The sequence below is a fragment of the Cryptomeria japonica genome, chromosome 3 (assembly GCF_030272615.1).
Source record: "Cryptomeria japonica chromosome 3, Sugi_1.0, whole genome shotgun sequence".
NCBI lineage: Eukaryota > Viridiplantae > Streptophyta > Pinopsida > Cupressales > Cupressaceae > Cryptomeria > Cryptomeria japonica.
In genome coordinates this window covers 654,810,297-654,827,465 of record NC_081407.1, presented here as the reverse complement: position 1 = coordinate 654,827,465, position 17,169 = coordinate 654,810,297, and the positions used below count along the sequence as shown (strand labels likewise).

General features: G+C 35.2%; 1 protein-coding gene across 2 annotated transcripts; it reads left to right on the top strand.

Moving 5' to 3' along the window:
- The first annotated feature begins 557 nt into the window (after positions 1-557).
- On the top strand, positions 558-8,282 carry LOC131033761 (proline-rich receptor-like protein kinase PERK8). Of its 2 annotated transcripts, XM_057965037.2 has the most exons (9): positions 558-1,325; positions 1,509-2,621; positions 2,906-3,388; positions 3,783-3,869; positions 3,983-4,053; positions 4,151-4,227; positions 4,357-4,504; positions 7,074-7,235; positions 7,331-8,282. In XM_057965037.2, the coding sequence occupies exons 2-9, from the start codon at positions 1,637-1,639 to the stop codon at positions 7,739-7,741; spliced, it is 2,424 nt and encodes an 807-aa protein (XP_057821020.1). In that variant the 5' UTR covers positions 558-1,325; positions 1,509-1,636; the 3' UTR covers positions 7,742-8,282. The 2 variants fall into 2 exon arrangements, with proteins under 2 accessions (XP_057821020.1, XP_057821019.1); XM_057965036.2 differs by having other exon boundaries at positions 558-2,621.
- The last annotated feature ends 8,887 nt before the right edge of the window (positions 8,283-17,169 follow it).

The following is a 17,169-nucleotide window of genomic DNA, read 5'->3' as shown; positions in this document are numbered from 1 at the left end:
AACTATTGCTTTTTCACTTAAAAATTAGTACTTCACATTATGAACTTTTGAATTAAACTATCCAATAATTATAATAAAAGATCTTTTAGATGCATTTTGAGTTAATGACAATTGTTCTATTTGCTATCATGCTAATGTGACTCTTATACAATATTTTGTAACCTATTTTTTAAACAACTATTAAATAAATAAATAAAATACAAAAAATATCTTTCAATTTAATTTTTATTTCAAATTAAATATTTAATTATTAAGAAAATCTAGAAACTTGAAGTCAACCAATTACTAAAAGATAAAGTTCAAAACAAACTATATTATCTAATTTAATCTTAGGGTTATTGTCACTGTAAAACATATTCTTACCAGTCTAACCAATCTCAATCAAAATTTTATTAAAATTTATAAATTAATATTGAAAACACAATACATGAATTTAATTTTCATCGAGTTCTTGGCTGTGATGATTTTTTAGCGTTTGATAGAACCACCTTCGAATTAAAATAGTTCATCATTGGACCGAATCGTTCACCGGGTTGTTGGGTTGCACCAAACCTTTTTTGTCAAAACAAAATATGGAGGCTCCCACACATGTTTAAGCAGAATAAAGGAAGAAAGCAAGCAGGGGAAACGGTCAAATCAAAAGGAGAAAGAAACGATATACGCGTTTTGAGCAAAATACCAATTTAATTCGGTTTGGAGGAGTGAGTACACAAGTGAACACAGAAGAAAGTTCAAATTCTTCATTTATTCCAGAAAGATTTGTTAACTCATATCACGTGTGTCTGTAATGGTCTTTTTAAAGCTTTAGATTCTATTCATTAATAGTCTTCACGCTTTCCAACCTTGTTTTCAACGGTAGCAGCAGCCATGGCTGCTCCTCTTTGAATTCGGAACAGTATTATCCAGATTCTATCGCACCAACTCTTGTGATGCATAGGTAGGCCTTCGATTAGAAGTCTTGTTCTTCTTTTTTAATGTGTGGGTGTTTTTTGAAGTAAGGAGGAGAGGGAATGTAGGCGGAATCCAGAGGAAAAGTTAATGGGTGGCGTTTAAAGTAAGAATTACTGATTGGGTGCTTGGAAATCGAGGGCTTAAAGGAGATACGAGGGCTTTCATCTGGGTAATGGTGGAGAAAATTGCCCAAGTCGCAGGAATTGAAAAAATGCAATTTTGGGACAGTTTGGTATTAGAACAGAGGCTGTTTCAATTCGAGTTTTCCCTATTGCGCATATGTGGAGAATCTGGAGTGATGGATATTGTGGGTGATTGGAAAAATTGCAGCTTTGAACAGATTTGGATTGCTTGTCTCTGACAGGCTTAGATTTGTGAGTATATATGGCTTTGGTTTTAGCAAATTTTAATGGAGAATTATGTTGATTGCCCCCTTTTTTCTTTCCAATTGTTGGCTTCTGGAAATTTAGACACAAACTTATTGTGGGATTCTGAAGATTAAACCCTCAAAACATATATTGGGATTCCGAAGATTAAGTCTACAAAACATATTGCAGGATTTTGAAGATTAAGTCACAAAACCTATTGTGCATTTTTGAAGATTAAGCCCACAATACATATTGTGGGCTTCTGAAGTAATAAACAAAAACATATTGTTGTTTTCTGGAGATCTGATATCATAAGCATGTCTGCACAAGCTCCATCCCCTGCTGCTTCTGGTAGGGTCTCACCTCCTACCCCAAATGCATCTAGTCCTTCTACGAATGGATCAACCCCTGGCAGTAATTCCTCTCCCCCACCACAACAGATCCGAGCACCATCCCCACCATCCCCACCATCTCCTCCTCCAGCCTCCTCTCCTCCACCTCCTTCAACCAATCCTACGACCCCACCTCCTGTCTCTTCTCCTCCACCATCAAATTCTAAAGTCACGCCTCCCTCTCCTTCTCCTCCTGTTCAATCTCCACCACCTACTGCAAATGCACAATCCCCCGCTGGATCACCACCACCACCTGCAAATGCTCCTCCTGCTAAATCCTCACCACCTCCTGTAAATGCTTCACCTCCTGCTCAGTCACCACCAGCTCCAGCTAATGTTTCTCCTCCAGTTCAATCACCTCCCACCAAGTCGTCTCCACCACCAAAATCCTCTCCCACTTCTCCCACACCTTCTATAAAACCCTCCACTCCACCACCTGCCGAATCTCCATCAAAGTCCTCAACTTTACCCCCTTCCATTGTCTCACCTACTTCCTCGAGTCCACCACCGCCTTCTCTTTCATCTCCACCAAAATCGTCTCCGACGCCAAATTCCCCATCCCCCAAAGAATCGCCACCAACCCCAGAAACTCCAGCTCCAGCAGGAATTTCATCCCCACCATCTAGTACTACCCCCGGAATTGGATCATCATCATCTCCTACGCCAAACTCAACTACCCCTGGAACTGGATCCTCATCGTCTCCTACCCCAAAATCAACGCTTGCTGATGGATCTCCTAGTTCAGGGAATGCTCCTATAGCAGCAATTACAGGAATTGCAGTGGGCGCGTTAGTTGTCTTTGCTGTCTTTGGCGTTCTGTTTTGGTACATAAGGAAAAAGAAGAGGAGGGATACCTATCCTGGAAATTACGATGGACCTGCTCCACCGGGAAGCTTTTCACGCAAGTCAGGTGTGATTGAATTCCTTCTTGAATGAAACTCTAAAGTTCTAAACACTTTTCTAGCCTCTTTAGAGGTTGTTTGTGCTTTCTTGCACATTTCCTGACAATGTGAATCACTGTTTTCGTCAGTTTGGTTTTGTAAATTTCTATAAGAGACAATGCAGGTATACATGAAGTATTGAGGATATTGTCTCTGTTTCGAAATAACTCAAAGATCTATGATTATCTGTCTTCTATATTGGCACATGTTGAGGTCTCAGATGTTGATATAACTTTCTTGTTCTGTGTTACAGATGGAGTGTATGCATCTAATGCACCTAATTCCAATCAGTATTTGGCAAGAGCATCATCATCAACTGCTACTCCAGGATATGGTTATGATAATGGATACCAAGGCAGCAAATATTCTTCGGGTGATGCTATTGCAATTCCAGCACCACAAGTGGCTACATCTGGACTTGGCAATTCAAAATCCTGGTTCACCTATGAAGATCTGGCAATTGCAACAAATGGATTTGCACCTCAGAATGTACTTGGAGAGGGTGGCTTTGGATGTGTTTACAAAGGATATCTAGAAGGTGGAAAAGTTGTTGCAGTCAAACAGCTCAAAATAGGTGGTGGGCAAGGAGAGCGAGAATTTCGTGCTGAAGTAGAAATTATCAGTAGGGTTCACCATCGTCACCTGGTGTCTTTGGTTGGCTATTGCATTGCAGACAGTCAACGATTGCTTGTATATGAATATGTTCCTAATGGCACCCTTGAATACCATCTTCATGGTAGGACTACTTCTTCGATATAATCTGAGGAAATTGCTTTTCAATCAATACCTCAATTTGCACTTTCTTATTCTTGTAAATTTGTAATTATGGTACTGTTTCTTGTCAAGATTTATCAGTCAGGATTCTTTAGTCTCATGGGGCAGCATATCGACTTTTTGTCCTTACCGTAGATATCCTAGTTGATAAAGTTAAATAAGACAACAAATATGAGGATGTGAAACAGTTGTATCTTTGTACCTTGTTTACCATTACTAAGGCGATGGCAGTTGAATTCTTTGATTTTTTTCATTCCTTTAGATGCATGAAGATATGTAATACTCTCTTTGTTCTGAAATTCTTCAGGGTTTCTTGCTATGTTCTATCAGACATTTCACGTTGTTTATCTATGCAGGGAGGGGAAGACCTGTAATGGACTGGCCAACCAGGCTAAGAATTGCCATTGGAGCAGCTCGTGGGATAGCATACCTGCATGAAGATTGTAAGACCATTACTAGTCATTCATCTATTATTATGATTCTTTGTTTTTTCATTTTAATATATCTTTTAATTGGTTTTGATTAATATGCTCAACTTTGAATTTGCATTTTACAGGTCATCCCCGAATAATTCACAGGGATATTAAGTCGGCAAACATTCTTTTGGATGACAGATTTGAAGCACAGGTACGGATTCAGATCATAACAAGATTTACATCTGTGTTTGTCAGAGTTACATGCCTGTTGATCAATGATATATATGATGTCTTTTTTATGTTCACAGGTGTCAGATTTTGGACTGGCAAAATTAGCATTAGATGCTCATACTCATGTCACAACACGTGTCATGGGAACCTTTGGGTAAGCTGCACATGCTGCCAGTTTTATTATTTTCCTTGTGTTGATCTTACAATTGAGTGGGGAATTTAGAATGCTTGGATGCTGCCTTATGAAATTGTAGTTTATCTCACATTCATTTGATTACTTCAGGTATATGGCCCCAGAATATGCATCCAGTGGAAAGCTCACTCAAAGATCTGATGTATTCTCATTTGGTGTTGTATTGTTGGAGCTTGTTACTGGAAGGAAACCTGTTGATACATCACAGCCTCTTGGGGATGAGAGCTTGGTTGAATGGGTATGTATTTACTGTGACATCATTGACCTGATTTTTATGTTGCATTGAAAGAGAAATCTATCTATTTTATAAATTTTTGCAAGATGGTTGATCTGTGTGATATTTTGCTTCTCAAAATAATTCAATTCGGTGTGAATTGAATCAAATATGTTTTTTTAATCATTAGTATGTGTGACACTTTGTTTTCAGGAGAGAGGATGTATTTTAGGCGAGTCATTTATCATAGACTGGATGAAATCATAAAATATTGGGGTTATCTTAATTTTAATGATCCTTGATTTTGATCTTGATTATGATTTAGTCATCACATATCTATCATGTGTCTTATCCAGAGTTACCCGGGGACGTGTCCCTGACCTGAAAACCCCCGTCCCTGTCCCGGGGACGTTTCGGGGACTTGGGGACGGCCAGGGGATGTTTCCCCCCATCCCCAAATTGCCCTGTATTTTGAGGGGACGTCCCCGAAACGGGGGGATGCCTGCCCTAGCTCTGGGGGACGTCCGTACGTCCCGGGGACGTCTGGGACGTCCCCAATCCGTCCTGGGGACAGCCAGACGTCCCCCATATCTAAGGCCCTTAAAAAATATTAAAAAAATTTAAAAAGTTGTATTTTCAATTTTTTATTTAAATTTTCTAATATAGGCCCTTATTAATTCAAATTGTTATTAAAAATAAAAAAAATTAAAAGATAACATTAATTAAATTTTAAATTTATTAATTTAATTCATAATTTTGACAATGAAACTATATGGCATCAGTGTAGCCTTTGGGCATTTTGACACAGAGATTAGAAAATCGCCAAACTCGGCGAGTCAATAGAAAAATAACACACAATGCCTTTATTAAAGAATAAGTTTTTTTGGCCTCGTGGGGCGCTGCCCCTCGACCCCGCCCTGTATCGCTGCCCCTTGACCCCACCTTGGGGACGCTGCCCCCAAACCCCCGTTGAAAAATATGAGGGGAAACTGCGTCGATAGAAGTAGGGAAAATTTAACCTCCGAGTCTATTGATATGCATATTGACAACGTGAATGAATTGAAATTCTGATTTATGAATGCATAATTGCATATTGTCTATTGAGTATTAACAATGTTGTATGTTCAGAATTTACATTCTAAAATGTTTTCAACTTTTCATAGTATCATACACATGCTATATCCATGTTTTATTGTTTTCATATGAATATAATGTATGTATGCATGCATGCTTTATCCATGTTTTCATATGAACATTTAGAATTTTGAAATTTTCCTATATTTTATATAGCCGTCCCCTTTGCCGTCCCCCGCCGTCCCCAAATTTGGCAAAAAAATTTGCCGTCCCGGAAACGCGTCCCGCTGTCCCCTGCCGTCCCCGTCCTGGAAACTCAGGGTAACTTTGGTCTTATCTCTTCCGGTGCCTATTTCCAGTGTACCATTTTTTCCAGTATAAGAGGTGGATGTTGGTTTTACAATCACAGTTTAGTAGCGGTCTAAGCAAAGCAAATTTCAAGGTTTATGATGTTATGTAACCTTCGACTGGTCAAGAACAAATGCTTTTGAATTTTACTTTGTCTTAGCTCTTTAAGATTTATGGTAAATATTTTGGAATTAAGTTTAATGTTAGCATGGTAAATAACACTCAACCCAACTTGAAATGCAATAGAGGGTGAAAAAGATAAGAAAAATGCATGTAAAAAGGACATGGAAGATAAAAAAGAATAAAAGGGACACTGATCCATGAAGGAAGAGGAAAATAATGCATGCAGAAATGACAGGATCTGAAAGTGGAAATTGGATTATAATTCAAAATGTATAATGGCCAATTTAATAGGAAAGCGCAAAACCATAATATTTTATTACTTTCTTGTTGTATATTCATACAGGATAAGAAGTGACATTTCAATCAGAGTCTCTAGAATCAGATTAAAGAAAACCAGCTCAGTCCATAGAAGAAATATGTAGATACCGATTCATGAAGGAAGCAGAAATAATGTAAGCAGAAGAAACAGGAAAAGAAAGAAGATGGCAGATCTTAATTTTGAAGTATAAAAAGGATTTCAATAAAAAATTAGAAAACCATATAATTTTATCAATTTGCTTCCATACATGTAATCAGGATTACAAAATGGCTCATAAGTTGGATTCTTTGAAATATTATTAAAGAAAAATCGACAGAGTAAGTACAAGGAGAAAGAGAAGACTCAAGAAGAACGCTGAAATATTATAATGCTAGAAGTATGAAAAACATTTCATCAAGAAAATATAGTACCGTACTATATTATAACTTTCTTGCTATTATAACATTTTATCAACTTGCTTACACAAGAATGAGAAACAACCCTTACATTGGAGTCTCTGGATTGGGACTAGTTTGGCCATTGGCAATTGACATCTTGCTATTAAATTTCTGTTGTTCCTTTGGCCATCTCGATGTTTTCTCTTGTTTTATCCTTTTTCTTTTCAATTTATTGTTAATTTTTTACATTGACAACTTGAGTTGTTGCTGGTATTTGCCTATGATGTTTGACATTGTTGCAGTATTTGATGGCCACTGCCTCTGTTATATTAGTGAGATTTGGTTTTGGCAGGCTCGACCTTTACTTAGTCACGCTCTTGAAGAAGGGAACTTTGAAGCATTGGTTGACCCAAGGCTTGAGAAGAACTTTGATCGGGGTGAAATGTTCCGGATGATTGAGGCAGCAGCGGCATGTGTACGCCACTCAGCTCAAAGAAGACCACAAATGGGACAGGTATGTAATCCATTTGTGATTTTGAGTGTGTTGTGTGCAATTTCATGCCTTGCCATAATATAAATCATAAATGTATTGTTGTTCATTTTCCATAGGTGGTGAGAGCATTGGAGAGTGATACTGCCATGGCAGATCTGAATAATGGAGTGAAACCCGGTCAGAGTACCATGTATAACTCTGCACAGTATTCTGCAGACATCAGACGATTTCGGAGGATGGCTTTTGGCAGCCAGGATGTTGGTAGTGATTTCAGTGGAGTCAGTAGTGAATATGACATGAATCCTTCTACCTCTAGCAGTGAATGTCACAAGAGCAAAGAAGTAGAAGCTAAGCGCTCTAGGCATTTGAAGACAGACTTTGAATCTGCTTCTGGAAGTGAGTACCCAAGTAGTGAATCTGAGACACGTCCTATAAACATTTCTCATTCCCATAAAGATGAAACAGGTGAAAGAAGTTCTGATGAGCTTCGTACTAATTTTCGCAGTCAGCCTCTTAAAGGACGTTAGGTAACCTTTTGTAGATACTCCCTGCCCAAATCAAAGAACAGATAGTTTCTTATAAACCTCAGATACATTTATTGCTACCTTCATTGTTCTCAAAGGTTGTAAAAAATGTTCAGTTCTTTAAAGATGGCCTGCAAATCACATCTATACAGGGAAGATCTTTGAGCACTGAAAAATGCTGTAAAGATTTGGATTTTCAGAGTCTGCATGTGAGGGGATAGCAGTTGAATTGAACGGATGGAGTAATATTGCTAACACACCCCAGGTACAGCTCGATTCGGCAACTTCGGGAGATTTTATATTTGTATCTCGATTTACATGAGAACTTCTTCTCTCTGCGCTTTATTTTTCCTTTTCCCAGGCATTTTTTCCCTCTTTGTAGATGCAGAGGATATGTCTAGTTATTATTTGATTGTATATGCCATGCTGACATGGCACCGATTATCGTTAGGCAGTTTATTTTTTTTGAAAAGCATTATGTACAGTGTGCTCTCTTCTCTATTTTTTAATTTTTTTTTCAATCAATATTGGTTATTTTTTAGAATGTTTTGTTTTCTAAAAAGAGAATTTCTACCCTGAGTTTTGGTCTATGCCGATTCCAGCTGAAATACCTTAACACGGAATTAAGGTATTTCGGAAGGCCAGCTCAGTCCTTGGTTTTACAGTGTAATTAGTTACTCCTCTATGAATACATAGAACGTAATAAGTACAAATCTGCATTTGCATTGGACTTTAAAAAAATATGAATGGTATGGGAAGAGTGGGATGACCATTAAATTTAATGCCAACAGATTTCATGCTACAGATGGCTTCTATGATGTTTAAATATCTTTGGCTTTGCAAATTTTGTTGAAGCAGTAAAAACAAATAAACCTTACATCAGATGTACGCTATTGAAAGTATTGAGGGTCTGGTTGGGCCTCTCATATGGTTTTGACTTTTGTATTTTCCATAATTATATAGCACCAGCTATATTTTCATAAAATCTGAAGAAATCAGATTTGCTAATTAGCAAAAATTTGAAAAACCATTTGTCAAGTTCCCCTATAAATTTTACATAATATTGTTAGATTTGATAAAATATACACGTGTTTGCAGAAAGTTCTATTCTTTTTGGAAATGAAAATATTCACCTACCATTCAATACTCAAAAAAGAAAAAAAAAGAAAAAAAAAAATTTCCCTGCACCATAAAACTACAAATGCATAAAGATTTCTGTTACACCCATCTGTCAAGTTAAGCAGAGACATTTGCAAAAGTGTGTATGCATGCATACGTTTGAAGTTGTCTACAGATGAGGCACAAGGTCTAGTCATTTGACAATGTTCAAGGTAAATGCAATATCAAAATAATTCTCTTGTGGGTTTTGACAAAGTGGGTCAAAAACAATAACCTAGTGTCTTGCTTGGTAGCGACCTAAAAAACAACACACATATAGAGATATGTTAACTATGTAACTTTTGATGTTCTTTAGACCAAAGAGGTCTGTAGGATACAGCCAAGTGTATAAACAGCACAATTAGCTTTCATCCTCTTTGTAAGGTGTGATCTTTTAGTTGTCGATGTTGACAGTTATTTTCAATCAATCAATATTGGCAAAACTAAAAATTTAAAAAAGCACTAGAAAGTTTTGTTAAATGCATGGGACCCAGAGTAGATGGTATGGCTTGAACGAGAAAGTTCCTTGTGATTTAGAATGTTGGGAAATGCATGGCTTGAAAATCTTTGGTGCTAGAAACTTGTCAGAGGGTCCTTTTCTTGTTTATGTTTCAAGACCAATATGCACAATTCTGAAATGACAAACAAACATACATTGGTTTGTTGTAACAACCTTGTTATGTCTGTCGACTCAGTGTGATAACACAATGTCATTTTTTCTAATTGTTATTGTTTATTTTCCTACTCAAAATTTGATTTCCTTGAAAGGTTTAACCAATTGGTTGAGAAAATTTTGTGCCATGAGCTTCTTAGGCTGTTCTCTGTTAGGTAAATGCATTTGTGCAGGTTATCCTGGCTCAAACATTGAAGATTCTATATAAATTTAAAACCACTAACACAGCTAAATTCAGAAGCACTCTTCTGTTAGCTAAATTCAGAAGCACTCTTCTGTTACTATCAAGGACTGTGGAAATACTATCTCTCACATTAGTGTGCTGAAATTCATGTAGATGATAAATAATTTTTGCAGATAATATCGTATATGAACTCATCGAGCACCAATTTTTGATGCTTAATTACTGATTATAAGAGTAGGGACTTAAATTGCCTCATGGCAATGACTTTCGATGATTGACGAAAATGGTTCCATAGAGGCTTGTAGTTCTTGCTTTACAAACAAGTTGATGAGGAAGACAAAAAGAAGCAAAATATGATTACAAAACCAGTGGGGCTGGCAAAAACTGGCTATCAGCATCCAAGCTTGAAAGAGCAAAAGTGGCGGCCTTGTAGGCCATCCCATCTTTAGAAAAAGACAATGGAGAACCATATGAGAGCAAGCAGCCAGAAAGAAAGTTACCAATTATTGCTGATTTTTTGGTCAAAAGAGTAAGATTAGTGACATCAGTTTGTGAGCGCTTGTAGCCTTTTGAGTTAGAGAAGAAAATGTTTGATGCTTTATTTGCTAGGTGATAACTGATGAAGATTATATGGGAACTTTTAGTGGTTGATAGATTCCTACAAGACAAATATTTTAGAAGAATAAAGTGGTGTGCAAAGCAAAAGTCATAAGCTTTGAGGCTTAAAGCGATTTGTTTCAAATTGGCAAACTAAATTTATTTACTTGTTTTTATGGAAACATCTGGATTAAATAGATGACATCTATGCCATTATATTGCGGATTACAACATTATGAGGCTGCAAACATCTGAACCAGAACTACTTTGAATTTGAATTATTTCTGGTTGAATGCGAAAGTATGTTGCATATTGCTTGAGCATGTGGAACGTCTAAACTTAAAGGAAATGGAATTAAATTTCCAAATACAAGGGAGGTTTTTGTGTAGATACAATTGTGAAACAATTCAACAATGCACAAGAGAGAATCTGTGATGAGAGGGACATTACAAGTGAATCCGGGGGCATGTAAATAAGATTCCCCAAAGCCCAAAGTTTGATATAATGTTTGAAGATTGAGCTACTAGGATCAACACTTTCCCAAAGTTATTTGACGTAGGAGCAACCAAAGGAACCAAAATTTAGGGCAGTGTTCATTGGTTTAAATTTGGTAATAGACAAACTAAAAAGATTAAGTAAAATAAGCCATTCAATTCATGTTATCACTGCCATTAGGTCCTTTGAGTTGGGAGTTGAACTCGAGACATCATAGACCTAGACCAGATGCCTTTGTCCAACTGAGCCACCCCCTCAGGCTTCTTATCCCTATGTTTTTTAACTATCATAAAAATGTCAGATTAGAGGCTCCCTACACCATCATTGTACAACATTAGTGATAGTTGATGAAAGATTGCCTTGATGGCTTCCTTAATGATTTCTAGAAGATCACTTAAGATTTCATGTGGCCATTCTCTACTTGATAAGGATTTTTTGAAGATCACTTAGAGATTTCATGACGTTTTTCTCTACTTGGTGTTCATTGATACCATTAAAACCGATTGAACTTAGAGATTTCATGAGGTTATTCTCTACTCGGTATCCATTGATACCAAACCGATCAACAATCAAGTCAATGCAAAAAAAATTTATTTTAACGCTACGGTTGATTTTTTAGATGACGGTCAACATTTTGAATGCTCATTACATAATATTTTGCACTTTTATTCAAATTAATTATATGTTTATTATTCAAATGAAACTTTTCAAAGCTACTTTGTGTTGGAAGTATATATATCTTAGAATGTTTTTAAGAGATTATGATGTGGTCTTGATAAAATTTATAAATAAGGCAGTTTTTATTTAGGGTTTAGGCATGTGATCATTATTTTGTAAAAGTTTTGAATTTTTTGAGTTGCTTCATCATCAATAGCATCATGTTGGAGAAATTGATTTTTAACCTTTTTGTCAAGAGTACTCACCAAGTCTACACTATTTATTTTGGTTGCAAATGTTTTTGGTTTTTACCTTGCTCAAAGGTAAAATGAGTCAAACTAAAGCCACTTTAAATTTTTTATTTGTTTTATATAATTATTTTATATAAAACCCCCCTCTATGCTGATTCTAATATTAAGCTTTTGAAAATTCAAACATTTCTCAAGTTTTCTCATGAATACAAATGAGACTTCTAGAAAACAAATAAAATGTCAAACTACATAATGTTGCGATAGATTTACATATAGAATTCTTTTGGATAGATATACAAATTTTTCATCATAAGACAATACAATGCTGTTTTTGTACCAAGAATGTTGTTCAAATTTCTGAAACAAATTTAGTAAAAAACTATTTGAATATTCATTAATCAAGTTTTTGATTTCTATCATGTAATCCATCTTAAGATGATTCAAATATTAAACTTGTCAATTAAAGCTCTTTATATGGACAACTCTATTAAAATATGAGGTGTCATTTTCAATTTACTTTAGAAAAAATAATAAATACAAACATAGTCCTTGTAAACATTTTAACTTTTTGTAAACATTTTAACTTTTGACTGACTAATTTGAAAATATTAAATGTAGACATCTTGAGTGAGGATGTTGGTGGTGGTTTTCCAAGTTAGATTCAAATACCAACCATCATCTTTGTTCAAATGATATGAGCATTTTTTTATCTCTACTATCATCCTCAAGTAATGTTTGAAGTAATGACCCTCTATTGCAACAAATTCAACGTCATTTATGTAATTTGAATGTTTGGTTTTAGATAAGTGCTTTGCTAGAGCTGATTTTTCATTGCTCTCATAATGAATACTGGAAGCCAAACACCACTTTTTAGGCTTGATTCTATATTGTCCTTTTTTAAAAGTATTTTACATTTGTTAGTACAATATTTCATAGTTGCTTGAAGATCAGTCTCCTTGAACTCCTAGGTTTATATTTTGGACAACTATTTTTTCAACATATGCAATAGAGTGGCTTTGGGTATGGACCACCACAATTAGGCAACGTTGCTACACAAGGTTATCAAAGCTATTTTCTTTCTTAGTCCCGCTATTGAAATACCTTGCACACTTTTCCTTGATGTTTCTTGCACCTTTAGTATGTTGCTTTAGATTTGAACAATACCTTTGACCTCCTATACAACAAGCATGGTAACTCACATGAGTGACTTTGAAACTCATCTATACCCAACTCAAATTATGCCTTGTCAATGGGAAGGTTTTTGGGTCCTCAAAAGTTTAGTTATTGTGAATATGAAATAATTCCTCTATGATATCTTTCTAGTACTCTTTTCCATTGCATAATGCCAAGTCTTGCTTTCTCCTTCATATAAATCTAACCAAATTTTGTAGAACTACACAGTCTTTCTATTCTAGAGCAAAGTTTTTATAAGAAACAAACAAACTCACTTCCTCTTCATCCAACATAAATGGATAAAAAAGATTCATGTTTTCACATCAGCAATTAGATATGTTCTCATTTAATGATAAAAACCTACAATGATCAAAAGGAAGACATGCTGAAGAGGGAGATAATGTGTCATGAAATAATGGTTTATAGAGACTCTTACACATGTTCCACATTACTAAGGACTACAAAGAAAACCTTTTTGTCTCTTATAACTATAATAAATATTTTCTCCCTCCGAGCTCACAATTGAAGGGTACACTTATATTAATGCCTATTGCACATTCCATAATAGAAATTAAAATGATGAAAATGATCATCCCATCGTTTAAGAGAGGCCCCCCTCGATTCCAGAACTATTTAGTTTATTAGAGCAAGTTTATTAATTCACGCATCCTTAAAACAGTAGGGCATTGATTAATTAAGAGGTATCTCGAATTGTGGGGAGTTATATAGTTGACCTCCCATCTCAAGACAGTGAGTCAATTCAATGATCGGTTGATAGCCAACCATTCTCACTCCTAAGCTTTCATGTCCAAACTCCTGCTTCTCATTATCCCTTGCATTTGGGGAATGAATGAGTGGATCACTCGACCTCATCGAACCCCAATCCCGTTATTCCAGAAGACCCGAACCTGGGCCCTTAAAATAGTAGGGCAAAGCTATTATATTATCAAATCCCCCATCCCCAATGGTGTGTGATTGTTTAGTTGTAAATCTGATGGGAGGGAAGTTATTCAAATAGCTTTTTTTTTCAAAAATGATGACAACTTTATGGTGGACTACCTTGAACATAATTTTATTTACAGTAACATTGTTCAAGATGTTTTTACAAAAGCTTAAAATTCAAAGAAGAAAGAAAAAACCTTTTTGTCTCTTATAACTATAATAAATATTTTCTCCCTCTGAGCCCACAATTGAAGGGTACACTTATATTAATGCCTATTGCACATTCCATAATACAAATTAAAATGATGAAAATGATCATCCCATCGTTTAAGAGAGGGCCCCCTCGATTCTAGAACTATTTAGTTTATTAAAGAAAGTTTATTAATTCACACATCCCTAGAACAGTAGGGCACTGATTAATTAAGAGGTATCTCGAATTGTGGGGGGTTATATTGGCCTCCCATCTCAAGAAAGTGAGTCGATTCAATGATCGGTTGACAACCAACCATTCTCACTCCTAAGCTTTCATGTCCGAACTCCTGCTTCTCATTATCCCTTACATTTGGGGAATGAATAAGTGGATCATCCGACCTCATCAAACCCCAATCCCGTTATTCTAGAAGACCTGAACATGGACCCTTAAAATAGTAGGGCAAAGCTATTATATTATCAAATCCTCCATCCCCAACGATGTGTGATTGTTTACTTGTAAATATAATGGGAGGGAAGTTATTCAAATAGCTTTTTTTGAAAAAATGATGACAACTTTATGGTGGATTACCTTGAACATAATTTTATCTACAATAACATTGTTCAAGATGTTTTTACAAAAGCTTAAAATTAAAAGAAGAAAGAAAAAACCTTTTTGTTTCTTATAACTATAATAAATATTTTCTCCCTCTGAGCCCACAATTGAAGGGTACACTTATATTAATGCCTATTGCACATTCCATAATACAAATTAAAATGATGAAAATGATGATATCGTTTAAGAGAGGGCCCCCTCGATTCCAGAACTATTTAGTTTATTAAAGAAAGTTTATTAATTCACAAATCCTTAGAACAATAGGGCACTAATTAATTAAGAGGTATCTCGAATTGTGGGGGGTTATATAGTTGGCCTCCCATCTCAAGAAAGTGAGTCGATTCAATGATCGGTTGACAACCAACCATTCTCACTCCTAAGCTTTCATGTCCGAACTCCTGCTTCTCATTATCCCTTGCATTTGGGGAATGAATAAGTGGATCACCTGACCTCATCAAACCCCAATCACGTTATTCTAGAAGACCTGAACATGGACCGTTAAAATATTAGGGCAAAGCTATTATATTATCAAATCCCCCATCCCCAACAATGTGTGATTGTTTAGTTGTAAATCTGATGGCAGGGAAGTTATTCAAATAGTTTTTTTTTGAAAAAATGAAAACTTTATGGTGGATTACCTTGAACATAATTTTATTTATAATAAAATTGTTCAAGATGTTTTTACAAAAGCTTAAAATTTTAAAAAACATTTAAAGAAATTTGTTAATGATCGATTATATTTATCATGTAATTACTAATGTATTTATAATTAAATAATAATAATATAATATGTTGTTATTTGTTTAAAAATAACTGAAAAATTCTAAAAATAAATAAATATGAAAAACACATATTTTAAAGATGAGAAACAGATTATACTGGTTTACCACAAAATAGATTTAACTTTGATAATGTCCTAATAGTAGACCTACTCATAAAAGTGTTCAAAAACCTAACTCTATAGTGAAGACTTCTTTTCAACTATGAGTTGAGAACTAAAATTCACCTCAAAAATGGCTTAATGGTAAGTCAAACAAATTAAAGGAAAGGTTTTTTATCAATTCCTCTGAAACCCATATTGAATCTTCTACTATATTTAAAGACAAGCCCCATCTGTATCCCTCTCATTGGATGATGTTGATTGAATCATTTTATCATTGACTGTCATGTCTTTCAGTGTCATGAATTTTCTAGATTATCTTGCACCATAATCACAGGAAGGTCATATGCCCAAATATTGAAATCTTTTTCCTCTCATTTTCCAATTAAGGATGCACATGTAGCATCCCAATGGAACATGGATGCTGATGACTATTAATGGTTGATATACTTGCAAGCTATAGAGATGCTATTGAGTTCTAGAAAAATTGTAGAAAAAATGTCTGGAACTACAGCAGAATAACAGTTAAAACTCAGATGACCCTTCAAAATTCTCTGTGGAACATCCACAGATTCTTTATCCTGAGGAACTCCTTAGGATGTTTATGAACTACAGCAGAATAACAGTTAAAACTCAAATGACCCTTCAAAATTCTCTGTGGAACATCCACAGATTCTTTATCCTGAGGAACTCCTTAGGATGTTTTTGAACTGATATAGTTGAAGATAAAAGTGATGGTGAACTGTGATATCTACAATTTCACAGTAGTAGTTGTATTGGCACTAGATGTGATGTTTTGTTGATACAGACATTATTTTCCTCCCTTCAACTTCAATTTGACTGCACTGTTAACATGACTGGAAAGGAAAAGACTTATTGAGATTGACCAAGTCATCTAGATGCCAAACAGAGAAGAATTACCAAAGTTGGTCATTTAAAAAGAACAGAAAATGCTTAAGGGAACTTGGATGGCACCTTTTCAGGTGTATGGATAAAAGAAAAGATGGGACAGTTCAGTTCTTACATGGTCTATGAGGGATTTTCTACTGACATGTAGATATGAAAAGTATGTACACTTTTATTTTCTATTGAAGATCAAAATTTGCTTTCAGTTTTCCATTCAAATAATCATGGTGAGGATTATTTATATTTTCTTGGTGTGTTATTTGTTCTTAAAATTATAGTTACATTCAATTTTAAAAAATCTGATCATTTATTTTTATTTCAATCTTTATGATTTCCATTATTTTAAATACTAGCATATTTATATTTAGAAAAATTTAAGCAAAAAACCTCCATGAATATCATTCTTCAGAAATTTATTTTATTTCTTCATCATTTCATTAAAGAAGTTATTATATTATTCTTTACCAAAACTTTCTTTTCATCAATCTCTTCTTGCCAATTTATATGGGGGCTGAGCTATTGAATAGAGCAAAATCCAAACCAAATAAGGAAGGAAAGTTCGCAGATAAGGATCTTTAAAAGTGCATATTCAACTTTGATGCTTAGATCCTTGCATTTCGTTTTTCTTTCACAGATTCTTGCTGAACTCCTATAGGGGCTGCTGCCACTATAGACACCTATTGGCATAATTACAATACTTGTGATGCTGC